Source organism: Arachis ipaensis, chromosome B10 (assembly GCF_059453495.1).
Source record: "Arachis ipaensis isolate K30076 ecotype BB chromosome B10, ASM5945349v1, whole genome shotgun sequence".
NCBI lineage: Eukaryota > Viridiplantae > Streptophyta > Magnoliopsida > Fabales > Fabaceae > Arachis > Arachis ipaensis.
Genome location: NC_142435.1, coordinates 355,827 through 373,397, shown reverse-complemented (window position 1 = coordinate 373,397; position 17,571 = coordinate 355,827). Strand labels below are relative to the sequence as shown.

Here is a 17,571-nt window from a genome sequence, read left to right as displayed (position 1 = left end):
CATATTTTATACATGTGAGTTTTATTTAGTTTCTTTTTCCTTTTATTTTGGAGCCCTAATCGCTTTATCTATCTAAAGGAGTAAGTTAATTTACTTGTTATATATGTACTAATAAAATAATAAGTTTTACAGAATAATTCAATAAAAAATTCAAAAATATCAAAAACTAATTTTTTCAACCAACAATCAAATAGTATTTTTCTTTAAAAATGTTGACTCCTCAATAAAAAAAGGAGCTACTTAGATAAAGACACCTAAAACGTCTTTTTTTTAAAGATGTTTTCAGTAATTAAAATTTAACATATATAATCGATTAAATCATATTATTTTTGTCAAAATTAGGCTAGATAAATTGATTTAACCGAAAAAATGGTGAATCAAATCTTGAATTAATCTAAATTAATATTATTTTTTTTAATAAAAAATAACTACAATACTTTTATTATAGAAAATGATTAAAATACTCTTATTATATATATATATATATATATATATATATATATATATATATATATATATATATATTAATTTTAAAAATTCTAAATCCTAACCCTACGATAGAAAAATAAAAAACTAAAATTTAGGATTCTCAAAATTAATATATATAACAGAAGTATTTTAGTCATTTTTTATAAAAAATAATATTAATTTAGACCAGTTCAAAATTTAATTTACTATTTTTTGGTCAAATTAATTTTTCTAGTCTAATTTTGACAAAAATAACATAATTTAATCGATTATATATACTAAATTTTAATTATTAAAAAACATCTTTATTAAAAAACGTTTTCAATGTCTTTATTTGAGTGACTCTTTAAAAAAAATACATGTAAAAGGACTTGTAAGATGATGAATAATAATTAAGCTAAAGACTTGTAATACAACAATACATGATAAATGACTGAATAAGAAGTAAAATTTGTTGATAAAGCACAATATATGAAAATGAATTATATGATGATGATGATGATGATGAGGAGTGAAGAAAGAAAAGCATGCATCCATGACCCGAGTGGATGGTCAACCAAGTTCTTAACTCCTTACATGTATCCGTAGATACACTCTCTAGACACGTGCTCACACTGTTCCCTCTTTCTTTAGTCTTTCCCTCTTGAGGAAAATACAAATAACAATTTTTGTTTAATTAATCCAAAAACATATAATGAGCTGGAACGGATTCCGTGTGTGGAAATTGAGCTGTAATTGAAAACTCTCTCCCTCTTTCTCACTCTCTTCCTCCCTCTTGTTTTTTTAACCTCATTCATTTCCACCCTATAAATACCTCAACCATGTTCCCTTTCTTTTCTAACACTCCCCTCCTCATTCTTCTCTCAATCTCATTATTCATTAGCCATGGAACTCACCACCATGCTTTACTTCCTTGCCTCTTCTTTCTTCTTCTTCATTCTTCTCTTCAAATTCTTCTCTTCTCCCAAGAGAGGCAGAGAATTGCCACTCCCTCCTGGCTCCATGGGTTGGCCTTACATAGGAGAAACCTTCCAAATGTACTCTCAAGACCCAAATGTCTTCTTTTCCACCAAAATCAAGAGGTACCTAGAGAGAATACTCTGTTTCTCCTAAAAGTTTAAGCTGATAGAAAAAAAATAACAGAAATACATATATTAACTAACCAATTGCTCTGCTTTTGCTCTGTTCATAGGTATGGTTCTATATTCAAGTCCCACATTTTGGGATGTCCATGCGTTATGATATCAAGCTCAGAAGCTGCAAAATTTGTGCTAAACAAAGCACAATTGTTCAAGCCAACATTCCCAGCCAGCAAAGAGAGGATGTTGGGAAAGCAGGCCATATTCTTCCACCAAGGAGAGTACCATGCCAACCTCAGGAGGCTTGTCCTCCGCACCGTCATGCCCGAAGCCATCAAGAACATCGTCAAGGACATCGAGTCCATTGCCGTCCATGCCCTTCAATCCTGCCAAGGAAAACCCATCACCACTTTCCTCGAATTCAAAACCGTAAGCAACTAAGTAACTATACTTAAGAACATCCCTCCAAAACAGAGCACTCTGTTTCTATCTCTCTGTCCTTATAAATAAAAAAGACTTAAAACTCAAAATGGACAAGTAAGTACAATTAGAGAGGCCTAAAATATTGGCTCTTACAAATGGGAGGAAAATAAAAAAAGAGTGTAAATCAAGAATAAAGAGTAATGATTTAATGCAAAACAGAGTACTCTGTTTTTTCTTCTCTGTTTCATAAACTAACTAAACTAAATGAATAATCTTTTTTTTTTTCAATCAAATTCTCATTATTTTCTTGTTTTCTGGCTCTTCGATGTTTTCAGTACACATTCAACGTTGCACTGCTTTCAATTTTCGGAAAAGACGAGGTTAAGTACAGAGAAGATTTGAAAAGGTGCTACTACACTTTGGAGAAAGGATACAACTCAATGCCGATAAATGTTCCTGGAACACTGTTCCACAAGGCCATGAAGGCAAGGAAGGAAATCGCTGAGATAGTTGCTAGAATCATGGCAACAAGGAGAGAAAAGAAAGAAGAGAGTTACAATGATTTGCTGGGTTCGTTCATGGCCGAGAAAGCAGGACTCACAGATGAACAAATAACAGATAACATCATTGGTGTCATTTTCGCTGCTCGTGACACCACTGCCTCTGTGCTGACGTGGATTGTTAAATACCTCGGTGAAAATCCAACTGTACTGCAAGCAGTAACTGTAAGTATCTAACATGGGTCCTACATGATTCTTAACTTAACTGTTTAAACATAACTTAAAAGGTAATGATAATGATTAAATGCAGGAAGAGCAGGAATGTATAGTAAAGAGGAAGGAGAAAAATGGTGAAGAGATAGGATTGAATTGGGAAGATACAAAGAAGATGCCAATGACTTCAAGGGTGATTCAAGAGACTCTAAGGGTTGCTTCAATATTGTCCTTTACTTTCAGAGAAGCAGTTGAAGATGTTGAGTATCAAGGTCAATAACCATTTTCATTTTATTTTTTATTATTAAGAAAAGAGAACAACTAATGAACAAAAGCATATCAGCCAAAAACCAGCTAAAATGTGTTTGGGCTCCATAAAAAATTGGGTTTTGGTTTGTGTTCCGTAATCTCAGGAACAATTTTCAAACATATTATTCAAAAAGTGATTCTAATTAAACGGTTTTGTTTATTTTTTGGCTGATCACCTTTTGGTTCCATATACTTTTCTGAAAAAAAAAAAAAAAAAAATTCTCACATATTTTTGACTGCTTTATTATGTTTCAGGGTATCTTATACCAAAAGGGTGGAAAGTATTGCCACTTTTCAGAAACATACACCATAGCCCTGACAATTTCAAAGACCCAGAAAAGTTTGATCCTTCAAGATTTGAGGTAAATTATTGTTGTGAACAAGAACAAAGAACTTATGCAATGCATGCCCTTTTGGCCTCTTTTTCTTGGTATTCTTTTCATGTGATTCCAAATCCAGAATTTTGACACATTTATTTATTTTTTTTCCAGGTGGCTCCCAAACCCAATACCTTCATGCCATTTGGCAATGGGATTCATGCATGCCCTGGCAATGAATTAGCTAAGTTGGAGATGTTGGTGCTTCTACATCATCTCACCACAAAATACAGGTTCATATTCAAACCTTATTAAAAGTTTCATTTATTTATTCCAAACATAAAGTTTAGAATGATACTAATGGGTTCTATTTCAATTTTGTGTAGGTGGTCTGTGGTAGGTGACAAAAATGGGATCCAATATGGCCCTTTTGCCCTTCCCTTAAATGGGTTGCCCCTAAACTTATACCCAAAATATAAATAATGACAAAGTCAACATAAGCATAAGGTGTAAGCCAAGTCAAGTCAACCATATGGCATGGGAGCAAGCTAATAAATGTGGCAACAATGGTTCCAAGGTTCAAAATAATACCAGATCTGGTTTTGATCACAGAAACCATATGTCAAGTTCCACATAAACAAAAAAATAAACCAATGATTAAGAGACACCCAAAGGGGAAGTCTTGTGATGAATCATCATGAAAAAAAATAGGCAAGTCAAGTGTACAGAAGAGGTTTCCATAGCCAAGGAAAATAGTGCTAAGTTTTTTTTTTATTTTTTTTATTTTAGTGTTTGGAGGAAAATACTGAATTGATGTATTGAAGTTGTTAGTTTTGTATGAAGGCATGAGATGCCGCAAGGCAGGGAAATGAAAATTTGATGAAGTATTTTTTTTTATCTCCATATATTTAATTTTACATTTCTATCTCTTCAATAAATGTTAATTATATAGGCTAGCATTAGCAATAATGTATTAACAAAACACATGGCAAACTCAGAAAAGATTAAAAAAAAAATGACCTTGATCTTTAATAATAATAATAATAATAATAATAACAAGCAATTCCAAGGATAGCAATCTTCATTCTTTAGATAATAATTGCATATTATTCTTATTACTAACCTACTTCTATAATATAAGAATGTAATTGCTATATTAAACAATCAACTTCGGAGAAAGTCATTAGTATAGATTTAGTAGCAAAGAATTTGGTGATAGTATGTATAAAGTTATACCAAGTTTTGGGACTACTCTTGAAGATCCTTTAATTTTAAATAATAATAAAGCAAATGTCAATATCTTTATATAGAAAATTAAAACAGATTTAAAAAAAATAAGTATGTATTCATCAATTTCTTGTATATAATACATAATTTGAAAATCAAGTAGAAGAAAGGATTTAATGATGTTTTCAAATGAGAAATTAGAACATAATTTTGATTATTATATACTAATAAACAATATCATTTTTGTTTTAATTTGGGGGCTGAAGGAACTGCTGAAATTAATAGATAGTAGTAGTTGGGGATCATGTATACGTGTTTCCCATCTTCGAAACATGCATTCAACGATTCAAAAAAGTGAGTATTGCATTTGGTCATGTTATTGCAAATCAATCAACTTTATGATTTTCATAAGATTTTAACACATGTCGTTTAATACAGGCCTACACATCATTCCTATATATATTGTATCAGTTTTCAAATAAGTATTCACTTTTCATTTTTTATAATTAATGTTATAAAAGTTAAAAAATAATTTTCATAACAATAATTACTCATTTTAATCACTTTACTAATTTCATTAATATATTAGTAACTTTTATATCTAAAAAAAAAATTACATTGTTCAAAAAAAGTATTGTTTTCTATACTTTTTCTTTACAGTATCAGTTCCTAACTTGAATCTGAAAATTTTTTAATTAATTCTATCGTTCACTAAACGTCTCTAAAGTCTAAAATTTTCACTCTAGCTATAACATGAAGATATTGCGATGGAATAGTTTATCCGTTACTAAAATCCGAAAGATACTAAGATTCTAATAGTGAATAATGACCGTATGTAGATATAGTTATATTATATATGTAATGCTATTATTAATTGAATAAGTATAGAAACCAATGGCTTAAGCCTACAATGTGTACAATGGAAGTTTAGTAAGTATTAGAGATATAACTATTAGTGTTATATTATCTTGTCAGGTTATGCTTCTGGAATGAGTGGTTTTATGATATGATATTAGAGTTATAGATTCGAAAGGTTAAGAGTTCGATATTATCCCTGGTATTTTATGACATGAGATTGTACAACTCATCATCCATTTGAAAGTCGTGAATTTGAATCACTAATTTCTGTATAATCAAACCACGGCACCGCAAAGAAGCATGCATCAATGAAAATGATGAAAGGGCCAAAAGAAAATTATTCAATACGAATTTTGCTGCAAATTTAATGAAGAAAGCATTGCAGATATAGACATCTGGCATAAATGCTTCCTCATCAAAAGTGAATAATAATAATAATAATAATAATAATAATAATAATAAAAAAGAAAAGTATAGGGTACCAACATATTATCTGCTAACTTATTACCAATAATAATTAATTATTATATTTTAAACACATATATAAAGAGACATATCCAGAAAATATATCTATAAAGACACTTCTATTAAATACAATCATAAAAAAGACATTTTTATTAGACACATCCACGAAGACACTTCCATTAAACACAGTTATAACTAAGAGTTGGCAGAAGTTGGCAGAAATATTGTTGGTAACGTAGCAAAACCGTAATAATAATAATAATAATAATAATAATAATTGTTCTTTTAGGAATTACCTAGTCAAGTTCTTTATTTCGAATTAATTGGTAAAAAAACTAAAAATATCTGTTAGAGACTCTGATATTCAAATTGATATGAGTCTAACAAATTTAAAGATTAAGATTCAAATAATCTAAGTAGTTTCTCTTTTTAAGGTCAAAGTGTTCTCCGGACATTATTAAATCAGAAATGGTATTTAGATGGAATCTTTATTGGATTGGACCGTAACAGTAACAATAAAAATATCAGATTCAACTCAATTATTTGAATTTATTAATTAAATATACAAGTATCATTTGGAAAATAGGTACAATCCGAGTTTTGATGAGCTTATATATATATATCAAAAATATTATTTGTATATCAAAATTAGCCACTAAAATTAGTTATTAATATATTTGTGTATAAATACATGTGATTTAATTTATTTTTAATATATATTTATATTTCAACATGTATTTTATACTGATAGCCGACTTTGATGACCAATTTTAGTGTACACGTAATATAACTCTAAATATATATACCTCAGTAATAATTATGAAATACTTAAATCATCAACCTTAAAAATAAATCATAATGTATTTTAGTTTGTGGACTTAACCATAAAAATAAACCTTTGCCAAAGATGGCATAGTTGTTTAATTTATTTACAATATTTCACTCAACGAATATATATCCTTAAAAATTTCATGAATCAGATATTGATGAAAAGAAAATTAATAAAAAAAAAAAAAAGAAGTAAAGAAAACGAAATTGAAAACTAGATAATAATATTTCAGTTATATATAATTTTCAATCGATCAAGACAATTAACTTTCATATCAACTTTTTGGCATCTTTTCCAATACTTTCTACTATCATTAACACTCGTACAGATTGAATCTTCAATTTTGTCATTATGCTCTAATGATAACTCATAAACAAACATGCTGAATTCTAAGTCACTTTCAATTTTCAAAAAGGTAACTGCTGAGATATCAATATTTAATTTGCAACAAACTTGGTATACCTAGTTTGATGAGGTTAGTTAGAAGATAAAGATAAGAAAAAGTCGAACAAGACTTAAATCAATGAATTAAATGATAAAATACGACAATTTATATTAAATGTCACATACATTTTAGTCTTTAAAACATTAAAATAAAAAAATTTACAAATTTCTAATGTTATATATCTTTCAATAACCTTATTCAGTACAAATATTTTTAATAATTAAGTTTAATTAAATTGATATAAACTCGATTGAAAAAAAAACACGTGCATCTATTACGTAATTCTGTCTCTATATTTTTTCGGTATAAAAATTGTATTATAAAAATACAAAAAATTTATTACAGAGCATATAAATTTTTATAGATAACAAAAAATTTTGCATATAGCATAAATATTTTTACATATAATACAAAAATTTATTAATATAATAATTTTTTCTTTGTTATGTACAATTTTTTGTATGTTATGTATCAAAATTTCTGTACTTAATATTTTTGCTGAACATGTATAAGAAAAAAAAATAGAAGAATATGTTCGGAAAAAAAGCACATTATAACTTTGTTGAATACTTAGTTTAAAAAATTTTTGATGTCTAATTTTATTAATTCAGTTATACATCAAACACTTTGATACGTCTATAAAAAATTATGGAACCATTTAGATAAAGACGTTTAAAACGTCTTTTCTTAAAGATGTTTTTAAGTAATTAAAATTTAATACATATAATTGATTAAACTACGTTATTTTTATTAAAATTATATCAGATAAATTAATTTGGCCAAAAAATCGATAAACTATACCTTAATCCGGTCTAAATTAATATTTTTTTATAAAAAATAATTATAATATTTCTATTATAAAAAATGACTATATATATATATATATATATTTTTTTTTTTTTTAAAAATCCTAAATTCTAACATTTTTCTTTTCTTTGTGTTATTATAGGGTTAGAATTTAAGATTTTTAAAATTAAAAAAAATATATAATAAACATATTTTACTCATTTTTTATAATAAAGTTATTATAGTAATTTTTTATAAAAAAGAATATTAATTTAAATCGGTTTAAGATTTGGTTTATCAATTTTTTGACCAAATCAATTTGTCTGATCTAATTTTGATAAAAATAATATAGTTTAATCAATTATATGTATTAAATTTTAGTTAATAACCAACATCTTTAAAAAAAGACGTTTTAAACATCTTTATCGGAATGTTTCTCAAAAAATTAAAAATATAGTTATTATTAATTAATTATATATTTAAATTATATTTCAATTAAGAAAACAAAGAAGAAGTTAAGAAAATACTAATATAAAAATAATATTTATAAACGATGTAAATATAACAAGATTCAATATCTTGCCAATGAGTAATAGCTCAAATAGCATAGTCTTCTCATACTTAATTAAGAAGTTGCGGGTTGGAGTCTCCTATCTTTGGTAAAAAAAAAAAAAAAAACAAGATTCAATATCTTTTATTAATATATTTGTATCTGACGTGAAAGTTTGACGTTTATAGTTGAAATGTTAAGATGGAGTAAATCATAATCTAGCAGAAGATCAAGAGAAAACGAAGTTTGTGTATTCTTATTTCCACAATGCAGTTACACATGGCCACATTTTGCAGCTTCATGAAGTGGTTGGATTTCAATCACACGTCACTTTCCTAATAAGAATTCAACACCTTTTTACAAGAGCTGAAAAAAACAGGTTCATAGTTTAGACTTGTTCATAAATTTGAAGTGTTAGCTTTGCCAAAATTGCTGACTCAGTTATTCATCTCTCATAACAAGAGCACAAGTGTCTCACCTATGTTTATTTGTGCTGTTGTGTATTAATTTTAAGATGTTGAAAGATATATATGCTTTGGAGGTACATAAATTTCAAATCCGTGACACCTATATACAATGATTCCATTCTTAGCTTAGCTTATCCACAATATATTTTGTTCTGTTATTTTTTTTTTCCAATAGTTATTGAAATAATTTAAATTTATAATGGACAAATAAAAGATATTTCGGTAAATATATTTGACAAAAATATTGATAAAGAGTGACTTTTGTTTCATAATTTTTAAATTGCATTATGGTCAAGGTTCTAGATTTTAAATCATGGAATGAACTCTATTAAGAAGTCAATTATATATCATTTTGTTTCTTGTTAAAAATAAAACGGTTTAAGATGGATATATGGAGTTGAATATTCAATTATTTGAATGTCAAAGAACAAGGCAGATGATGAAACGAGAAAAAAGAAATATCTATATATATTAGGAAAATTTTCAAGTGTACTGTCGTATCGGTATTTCAGTGATTTTTAATCGTTGATCTTAATTATAAAAAATATATATAATATATATAATTAAGATCAACGATTAAAAATTACTGATATACCAGTATGACGGTACACTTGAAAATCTTTCTATATATTATATATATTAATTAGGTTGAAAAACTTCTCTCTATATATATGACTGTTGTTCAGAATTAGGCATGTGGCAGTTGGAGAGTTTAGACATTGAATAACTATTTTTGACCATTATCCACTTAACTTATTATTAGGTCCTATGTATGTGGGGTTTGAAGCTTGGACAAATGTTAAACTTAGAGCTGTGGTATGATAAAATTTTATCAAATTCTATACTTTTATATAATATTATTAAATACAAATCAAAACATATTTGTCGATTGAAATGATACATATTCTTTTCTTTTTCTCTCTCTTAACAAGCTAGTAGTAATTAGAGCTAAAACAGTTAAATTTTTATGAAATCTCACTCATTCAAATAAAAATTACTTCTAATAACGTCAAATATAAACCTATAGTATGATAAGATAACCTTGTCTGCTTTTAATTTTTAAGAAAAAATGGCATAAATTGTAAATATCAGGATAATTAATAACACTTCCTTTCTTTTTAGGAAAAGCATTTATTTAATTTATTATTCATAGGGTTGACAGGGGCTATCCATATACAAATTAATATATACCTTCCAGAGCCTAATTTAACATTTAAGAATCGAAATAATTGTATCTTGTCCATTAATTCATCTGATTCTAAATGTGTGTATGTATGGTATATAACTATACTTGTGGTTTAAAACCATGTACATTATGATGATGATGTGATGATAATTGATTGGTTTATCATGATGCATGCAATGTATCATGCATGCATGCATGAGATCCATGCATGAGAGGTTGGAAGAATTAGTTGGGAATTGGTTGTTGTTCAAATTAAAGGGTAATTGTCTTTATTTGAAATTAAGGAAGAAAAGGTGCAGCGTCTGAAAAACGTTGAAACAATAGTATATGGTCCTAAGTTTTCATGTTTAATTTGTTGGATACTGAAATAAAAATGAGTCATGGATGACCAAGCTTTTTAATTAGTTTATCTTTCACTTCACGCAGATGCATGCAATGATGCAATAATCCTAGTGCAGCCGTAACAGTGATTTGTGTTATATATATTTCCTCTAGGATACACTCAAATTAGTTCCAATAAATTTCAGATAAAATATTTTAATTCTTAATAATTTTTTATCTTTTTAATTTTTTTTAGAATTATTCTTCTGTCACGTTTAATACTAAATTTCACTCCCTAGAAAAAAAAATGATAAAGAATGAAATGTGGTAATTTTAAAATTTTTTATTTTTGTCAAGAAATTAAAATAGGACAAAATAATATATTTGTAACAATAAGACATTTCAAGCTCAAGGACAAAACTAAAACTTAGTTTAAATATTAGGTAACAAAAGAATACTTGACTCTAAGATTAATAATTTTAGTAAGAATTCATCGTGTGTCAATAACCATAAATTTGACTAACTGCTGACAAATTAATTGATTATTTGACTAATAAATTTAGTTAAAAACTAATTAGTTTGTTAATCTAAAATTTTCAAATATTTATGAAAATAGTTTTTTTAAAATCATATGTTTAAGTGTCTTTAATATTGCTCACATCATTATACATCTTCAGGTATCTTTGATAGAAAAAAATATTTCCAAATTCGTATTGTGTATTGATAGTATATTGGAAACATTGCAAATGTTTCAAAAATATTAGTGTTATAGTGATTTTAACCATTGAAAATTTTACTAATATATTAATGTGAATACAGATAAGTATCAAAGCATTCGTGTACCAACACAATTTAAAGATGTTACCGCATACTCATCCATAAATATGCAAAGCAATGACGTTCATCATGTCCATTTATTTTTTGTTTCACTTTTTTGGGTCAGAATCATGTCCTTGCATTTCAAAGTACAAAGTACAAATTAGGAATCCATCATCGTCATCATCATACACCCTGCCACTTAATGCATAAGGTCCATTTAAAGAAGACCAATTGAGTGTGCCACGTGAGTACCGGATTGCAGGGAAGGAAATCCTACATTTCATAAAACAAAGATCGCACTTCGCACTACACGCAGACAATAACTTCACGGCAGAATACAAAAAAGATAAGATATTTTTGTGGGTTGCATGCTCCGCTTTCTTAATCAATGGTAAAGCCCATACATGACAAGATCGTATGGAATTTTTAAATGAAATAATGTCAGATGGATAAGAAAAACTGGTTGAGTGTTTGCTAAACTTCCAAGCACTGTGAAGTGATTTAAGTACTTGTAATGATTCTATAGAAAGGTACTTTGCTAACACTGAATATTTGAATCTTCAAAAAAACTACACAACCTTATAGGAATGATCTACAAGAGGATGAAACATAGTACATCATGTCATGGATCCCATCACTTGTCACTGATGTTAGCACCATAGCTCAAATTCATGCTTCTGAACTGCTAAGTACACAATATATACCCATGCAAAAAAAAGAGGCAACATGTCAACCACAAAATCTCCCTATAAATCAAAAGAGTAAGATCTAAAAAAGTAAGAAAATTTCAACCTTCTCAACAGCTTGGAAAGCACCAGACGAGACTTGTCTGCCTTCCCTAAGGAGTTGTAATCGTGATCGAAGCATTTGATTCTTTTCCTCTCCCTAATAAAATAGCAAATGGTGATTAGAGAAAGTGGATACAAGGCCAAAGGGAGAAAAAGGTGTAAACTTCCAACCTTATTCCTGACCAAAAACAAAACACAGAATCATGTTTTCGAATTTGAAATGATAATTTGTCCCTTGTCATTTGTCAATTCACCATTCCAAATAAAGTGACACCGACAGTACACTTACCAACTGCACCATCTCCTTTAGATGTTGAATTTCATTCTTCTTTGCCGCAGACAGATCCTCAGCAACATCCATTATGTTACTCCTGCATTTGTATCAATGCTTCTATTGAGTTCAAATGAAAAATAATTATACTGTAATTGCAATGGGGAACGAATGATAAGATATGAATGCAAATTGACTAAATATCTTATGGGGAAAAAATCATCATAATCCCCAAATTTTAAGGCAAACCCTCTACTAGAATAAGCAAAAATGTCGACAAGACTAGCACATAGAGAACTTAATTGACATTGAAGACTTCTTAATTCAACTTAAGCTTCACTAATTGTTAAATTGAAGCATAACATGATTTTAACTTTTAAATATATATAAAAAATATATGCATCCTATATAAGCTACTTCAGTTATAGGCAAAAACAGACAATACCTCTCTGAAAATAAGGGATCGAGATCTCTTTCTTCTATGACTTCCTCAACCGCATCGAGGGTGGCTCCTACCTACATGAAAGATGAAATTGAATGACAGAATAACTAGCAAATGAAAGAATTGCATGTGCGGCTGCGTGCACATTTAAGCCTTATACAACGAGCCAGATTGTAAGGGTAGCAACAGCCCAATGTATTTCACGCCCAAACTAGGCCACACCATAAAGAAGTTTAAAAAAATACAGAAACTACAATACTATTTCAAGTCAAAACAAACTAAGAACCTTTCTGCAACAATTAAACCATGTCTGGTTATCCCTCTTGGTGGAGTGAATTACATGGATCAGATAATGGCATATTGCTCTGTCCTAAACTATTAAAGTAGTTCTTTATTTTAATCTAAAATTCCAAATTGGCATGCTAACAACTTTTTCCAGCTGACTCTCGCCTAGGCTCCCGATTAGGTTACATAAGAGAGTTTAAAACTTTCACTTGACTTAAAGGAACTGAGTGAAACAATGACTATGTATGTGTTGCAAATCTTTATGAAAAGAACATCTTCAAAGCAAAAGCTCATACATTTATAAGACAATTTAGATAACCATATGCAACAAAATAACAAATTGATAGCCTTTAAATTGTTGGAGGCAACCGTTATGGCTAGTTGGAACTTTGGTACTTTAATATAGGTTGCTAACACACATTGTCTCTGTTGGGATCCTTGGCATTAGATAAAGCCATAAACAACAAGCCTATTTTTTTGAAAAAAAAAATATCCAAACTCTATGACACTAAGCAAATATTAAAAAACCGAAATAGTTATAATTTTTTTTTCCTGAAAGCATAAAATAAAACAAAAGGAAAGATAGTCAGCTGTACCTTTGTTCGAAGGCAGATTGACTTAAACTCTTCCTGTAAAACTTGAATGACAGCATTTAGAATTGGAATTTTTATCATGATAATAGGAACTTGTTATATGCTTAAAATTCTTGCAATGTGTATAGAACTACATTTATGTGAAAGAAGCAGTTACTGCGTTCTAATCAATTAACGGTCTAGTCTATAATGGCATAGCTGGCATAATAACTAGAGCAGGAAATTATAACCATACCTCTATGTTTTCATGCAAAGAAGTGATGAGCTGAAAGGTTCAGAATTGCGAAAGAGTGAGAGTGAGAGGCAAAATTGTAAGTTGTAACAGCAAAGAAAGAATTAATATGAGGATGTGATACCTGAAGAAATAGACGATGAAGAAATTGTGTTTCGGTATCAGTAAAAGTTGAGAAAGCTTGATTGAACTCCTACAGATGGAAAGAAAGAAAGAATAAGAGATTGTGATTGGGGATGGAAAAGAGAGAGAGAGAGAGAGAGAGAGAGAGAGAGAGAGAGAGAGAGAGAGAGAGAGTAGGGTACCTGGTTGGAGCAAGAAGTGAGGAGAGAACGAAGGGCCAAACTGAAGGACTTGGTCAAATCGGAGAAGTTGTTTCCGAATCCCGTTTCCATTGAAGAAGAATGGTTGTTATTGCCACCTGCTTCAACCATTTTCGACTTCTCCATCGCCTTGTCCTCTGCTCCCGTAAAGCTATGACTTTTCCCCCGCTCTTTTTTGGACGACAAGCTTTTTTGAAATTTTGATGGTTTGGGCTTTTGGGCTTAGATTGGGCTCCTTTGAAAAGGAACTTCAAGCCCATGCTATCCCTCTATTTAAAATATACTGTATAACCAAAAATAGCTCCTGTCCAAAAAAAAAAATAGCTATTTTATTCTTTATTTGACTGATTATGACTAATTTTGATGTATATGTAATATAATTGTAAAATCAAATACAAGAGCTTAATATAAAGGAATACAAATATTAAACAAATATGTACAAGAGTTTATTGATATCTCATAGCCTTTTTTTTTTTTTGACAGAGATATCTCAGGTGAAAGCCTTGATAAAATGATCAAGAAGATAAATTAATATTTAATATCATTCAACATAACTTATCTATTATTTGATGTCGATAAATATCTGCGAGTGCCCTCTTATCAAAATAATAGATAACTTTATGCATAATTAAAAGGTTATTTCTAAACATAATCTGCATCCGCATTTGCATTTGCTCGGTTTCTATATTTTTGCTGAAATCACATAAATTGTTGCACCTCGTAAGGGATCTTCGCGGTGCAGTTTGATTCGATTTTTAAGAAAAAAACCGATCGTCTAATTAAATTGTGGTTCAGTTTGGTTTGATTTTTTTATCGAAGCTATCTGAACCAAACCAAATCAAACCAATTAAAATCGGTTTGGTTTGATTCGATTTGTTCGGTTTTTTTTCAATCGATTCAAAAAAAAATTGGTAATAGTATTATCTCTACAAATACATGCTACAATTCTACAAGCGTGACCTATAAAGCTTTTCACATGCATAATACCCATTCCATGAGAAAATGAATGAATAATGTACTGTAAAAATGAATTCCGATGTGAAGAAAAAATAAAAGTGGAGATATTATTGGGAAAAAAATGATGAATTAACTGAAATGAACTTTTATTGAATAGTACAAAATACTTAGTAGGTTTAAGGTCTCATGTTCATACCAATGGCATAGCAAGAGGCAACTTTTAACACAATAACATAATAAAATTGAAGGCTTATCTCCCTGTATAGCTAGGGAAATCTTATTACATCAACATATACGTGATGAAACAAAATTGAAACATAAAGGAATAATATTGCAAAATTTGAAAGATTGGATGATGAATCTCAAATGGTAGGAGGGACTAGATCCTGTTTACAAAATCAAGATCCTGATTGCAAAATCAAGCAATTTACAAAATCATTAAACAACCAGAAACAATACCAACAATAAAGTAATTCAACAATATCCTGTTCTTCATGACATATACTAAATCATTAGATACAATGACGGAGGTAATCTAATACTTCAAATCTGCTTTCATTTTCTCATTATTCAAATTTATCTTACCATACTGATTTCAATCTAACCCTATCAAGATCCAGAACCTCCAACGCTTGATAAATCATACTAAATCACTTCAAAACTCAAAAGTAATTCAGTAATTCAACAGAACAACAGCAAGGCAGCAACAATGAAATAAACAAGTCAACAGCCAGCAGCAATCCATCAATGATTATTGATTTATTGAACAGAAATTAGTTAAATTACTTAATTACATACCTGACTAGGAGGCTCGGGCTCCATATCTCAGTTGAATCGGCGGGAAGAAGGCTGCTGGCTGGTGCTGTGCTGGGTGGTGGCTCGGCGTTGCTGGGAAGAACGTTCCTGGGTCGGTGCTCGCTGGCGACGCTGGGCTCTGCTGGGAAGAACGCTGCTGCCTGTTGGGTCGGTGCTTGCTGGGAATTGGGAAGAAGTCTTCGGTGCTGGTGGTTAGTGGGAACTGGGAAGAGTAAAAGGCTTCGAGAAGAGCCTAAGAGCAGCAGAGAGCGACTGCGACTCTGCGAGGGCAAAACTGAGAGAAGAAAGCGAGAGAAGCTAGGTTTCGAAATTGGGGGTGGGGGGGTTATGTGACTTAGGTCACGACTTGGGGGGTGTTCGCGTTTGGGATCTGGGGGGAGGGGGGAGGGGGGAGGGGGGAGGGGGTAGGGGGTTGGTTTTTTTAGGGTTTTTTTCATAAGCCGGTTCGGTTCGGTTCGGTTCGGTTAAAGTTTTTATGGTCAAAACCGAAAATCGAACCGAACCGTAATAAAAATAGCAAAACTTATTTTTTCGGTTTTTTTATTTTTGGTTTTCGATTTTTTCGATTTAGATCGATTTTGAACTCCCCTACCTCGTAATATTATGGCCATCTATCTATTCTTAATAATATATAAAAGTAGATACATAAGTTTACTCATATTACTTTTAAGACATGTTTTTCTTTCTACTAATGTCATGTCAGCGACATCGCTTATTTGGCAAAATTTTAGAATCAACCACTCAATTTTTGCCAAATCACCTATTATTTCTAGATTAGTAAAAAAAATAAAATATACAAAAAAAATAATTCCTATATTTATAAAGGTGACAACTATAATTGTGGTACATAAGGTAATTCTATATACTTTTCATAATCTCATCTATCAAATTATTAGTTACTAACCCAATACTTATTTCAGATCAAAGTGCTACAACACTTTTTGTACTATTTGATGGTGAAGAAAAAAAAAATTGTTGGGCTCAGCCCCTTCAAATCTAATGACACACCAGAAAAGTAATGACATTAAAGCACTACCCCAATTGAAAAATTTGTGTAACCTTACACTTATATTTGAAGTCAAAGTAAATGATTTTAATCTCAAAAAAAAGTTGTCAACAATATACGGTTACCAAGACATTTGTTCCAATCAAAAACACTGAACCTCAAGACCCATTACAACAAATAAAACAGGTAATACTAAAAAAAATCACTTATTCAAGACATCATTTTTATTTCTAATTTAAATTATTTATTGATTATAGGAACCAACTTTGGTGACACTAATATCATAGACGAATATCACATACCCATTAAGAGATTAAGGAAAAAGAAAATCATACAAATTCAAGACACATCTTCGAAAGAAAAACATACATGTAAAGATAGAACAAACAATATAATAGAAAGTGCATACAACTCAACAATTCATAAAGAAGTCTTCTGAAGAACCTGCGACAGAAAAAAGAAAGCAACAACTCTAACAATAACCAATAAAAAAAAGAGGACGAGAGCCACATAAAAAGACTAAGTCTATCAACTAAAACAAATGCAAAAATCAAACCACCAAATAAAAATATCACTTTGTACAACTTTAATATCCA

General features: G+C 29.7%; 2 protein-coding genes across 5 annotated transcripts; one reads left to right on the top strand and one right to left on the bottom strand.

Moving 5' to 3' along the window:
• Nucleotides 1–1,197: 1,197 nt before the first annotated feature.
• On the top strand, nt 1,198–4,206 carry LOC107623345 (abscisic acid 8'-hydroxylase CYP707A2). Its single transcript, XM_088502370.1, has 7 exons — nt 1,198–1,550; nt 1,661–1,976; nt 2,306–2,695; nt 2,781–2,955; nt 3,248–3,354; nt 3,484–3,602; nt 3,696–4,206. Exons 1-7 carry the CDS (start codon nt 1,354–1,356, stop codon nt 3,790–3,792), a joined length of 1,401 nt encoding a protein of 466 aa, XP_088358496.1. The 5' UTR covers nt 1,198–1,353; the 3' UTR covers nt 3,793–4,206.
• Nucleotides 4,207–11,616: 7,410 nt separating this feature from the next.
• EMB3006 (embryo defective 3006) lies at nt 11,617–16,312 on the bottom strand. Of its 4 annotated transcripts, none has more exons than XM_016326074.3 (9): nt 15,952–16,312; nt 14,179–14,500; nt 13,998–14,066; nt 13,877–13,906; nt 13,645–13,677; nt 12,767–12,837; nt 12,340–12,421; nt 12,055–12,147; nt 11,617–11,947 (listed from the first exon to the last, which is right to left on the bottom strand). In XM_016326074.3, the coding sequence occupies exons 2-9, from the start codon at nt 14,320–14,322 to the stop codon at nt 11,897–11,899; spliced, it is 573 nt and encodes a 190-aa protein (XP_016181560.1). In that variant the 5' UTR covers nt 14,323–14,500; nt 15,952–16,312; the 3' UTR covers nt 11,617–11,896. The 4 variants fall into 4 exon arrangements, with proteins under 4 accessions (XP_016181560.1, XP_016181562.1, XP_088358655.1 ...); XM_016326076.3 differs by having other exon boundaries at nt 11,617–11,944; XM_088502529.1 differs by lacking the exons at nt 13,998–14,066; nt 15,952–16,312 and having other exon boundaries at nt 14,179–14,494.
• Between the last annotated feature and the right edge of the window lie 1,259 nt (nt 16,313–17,571).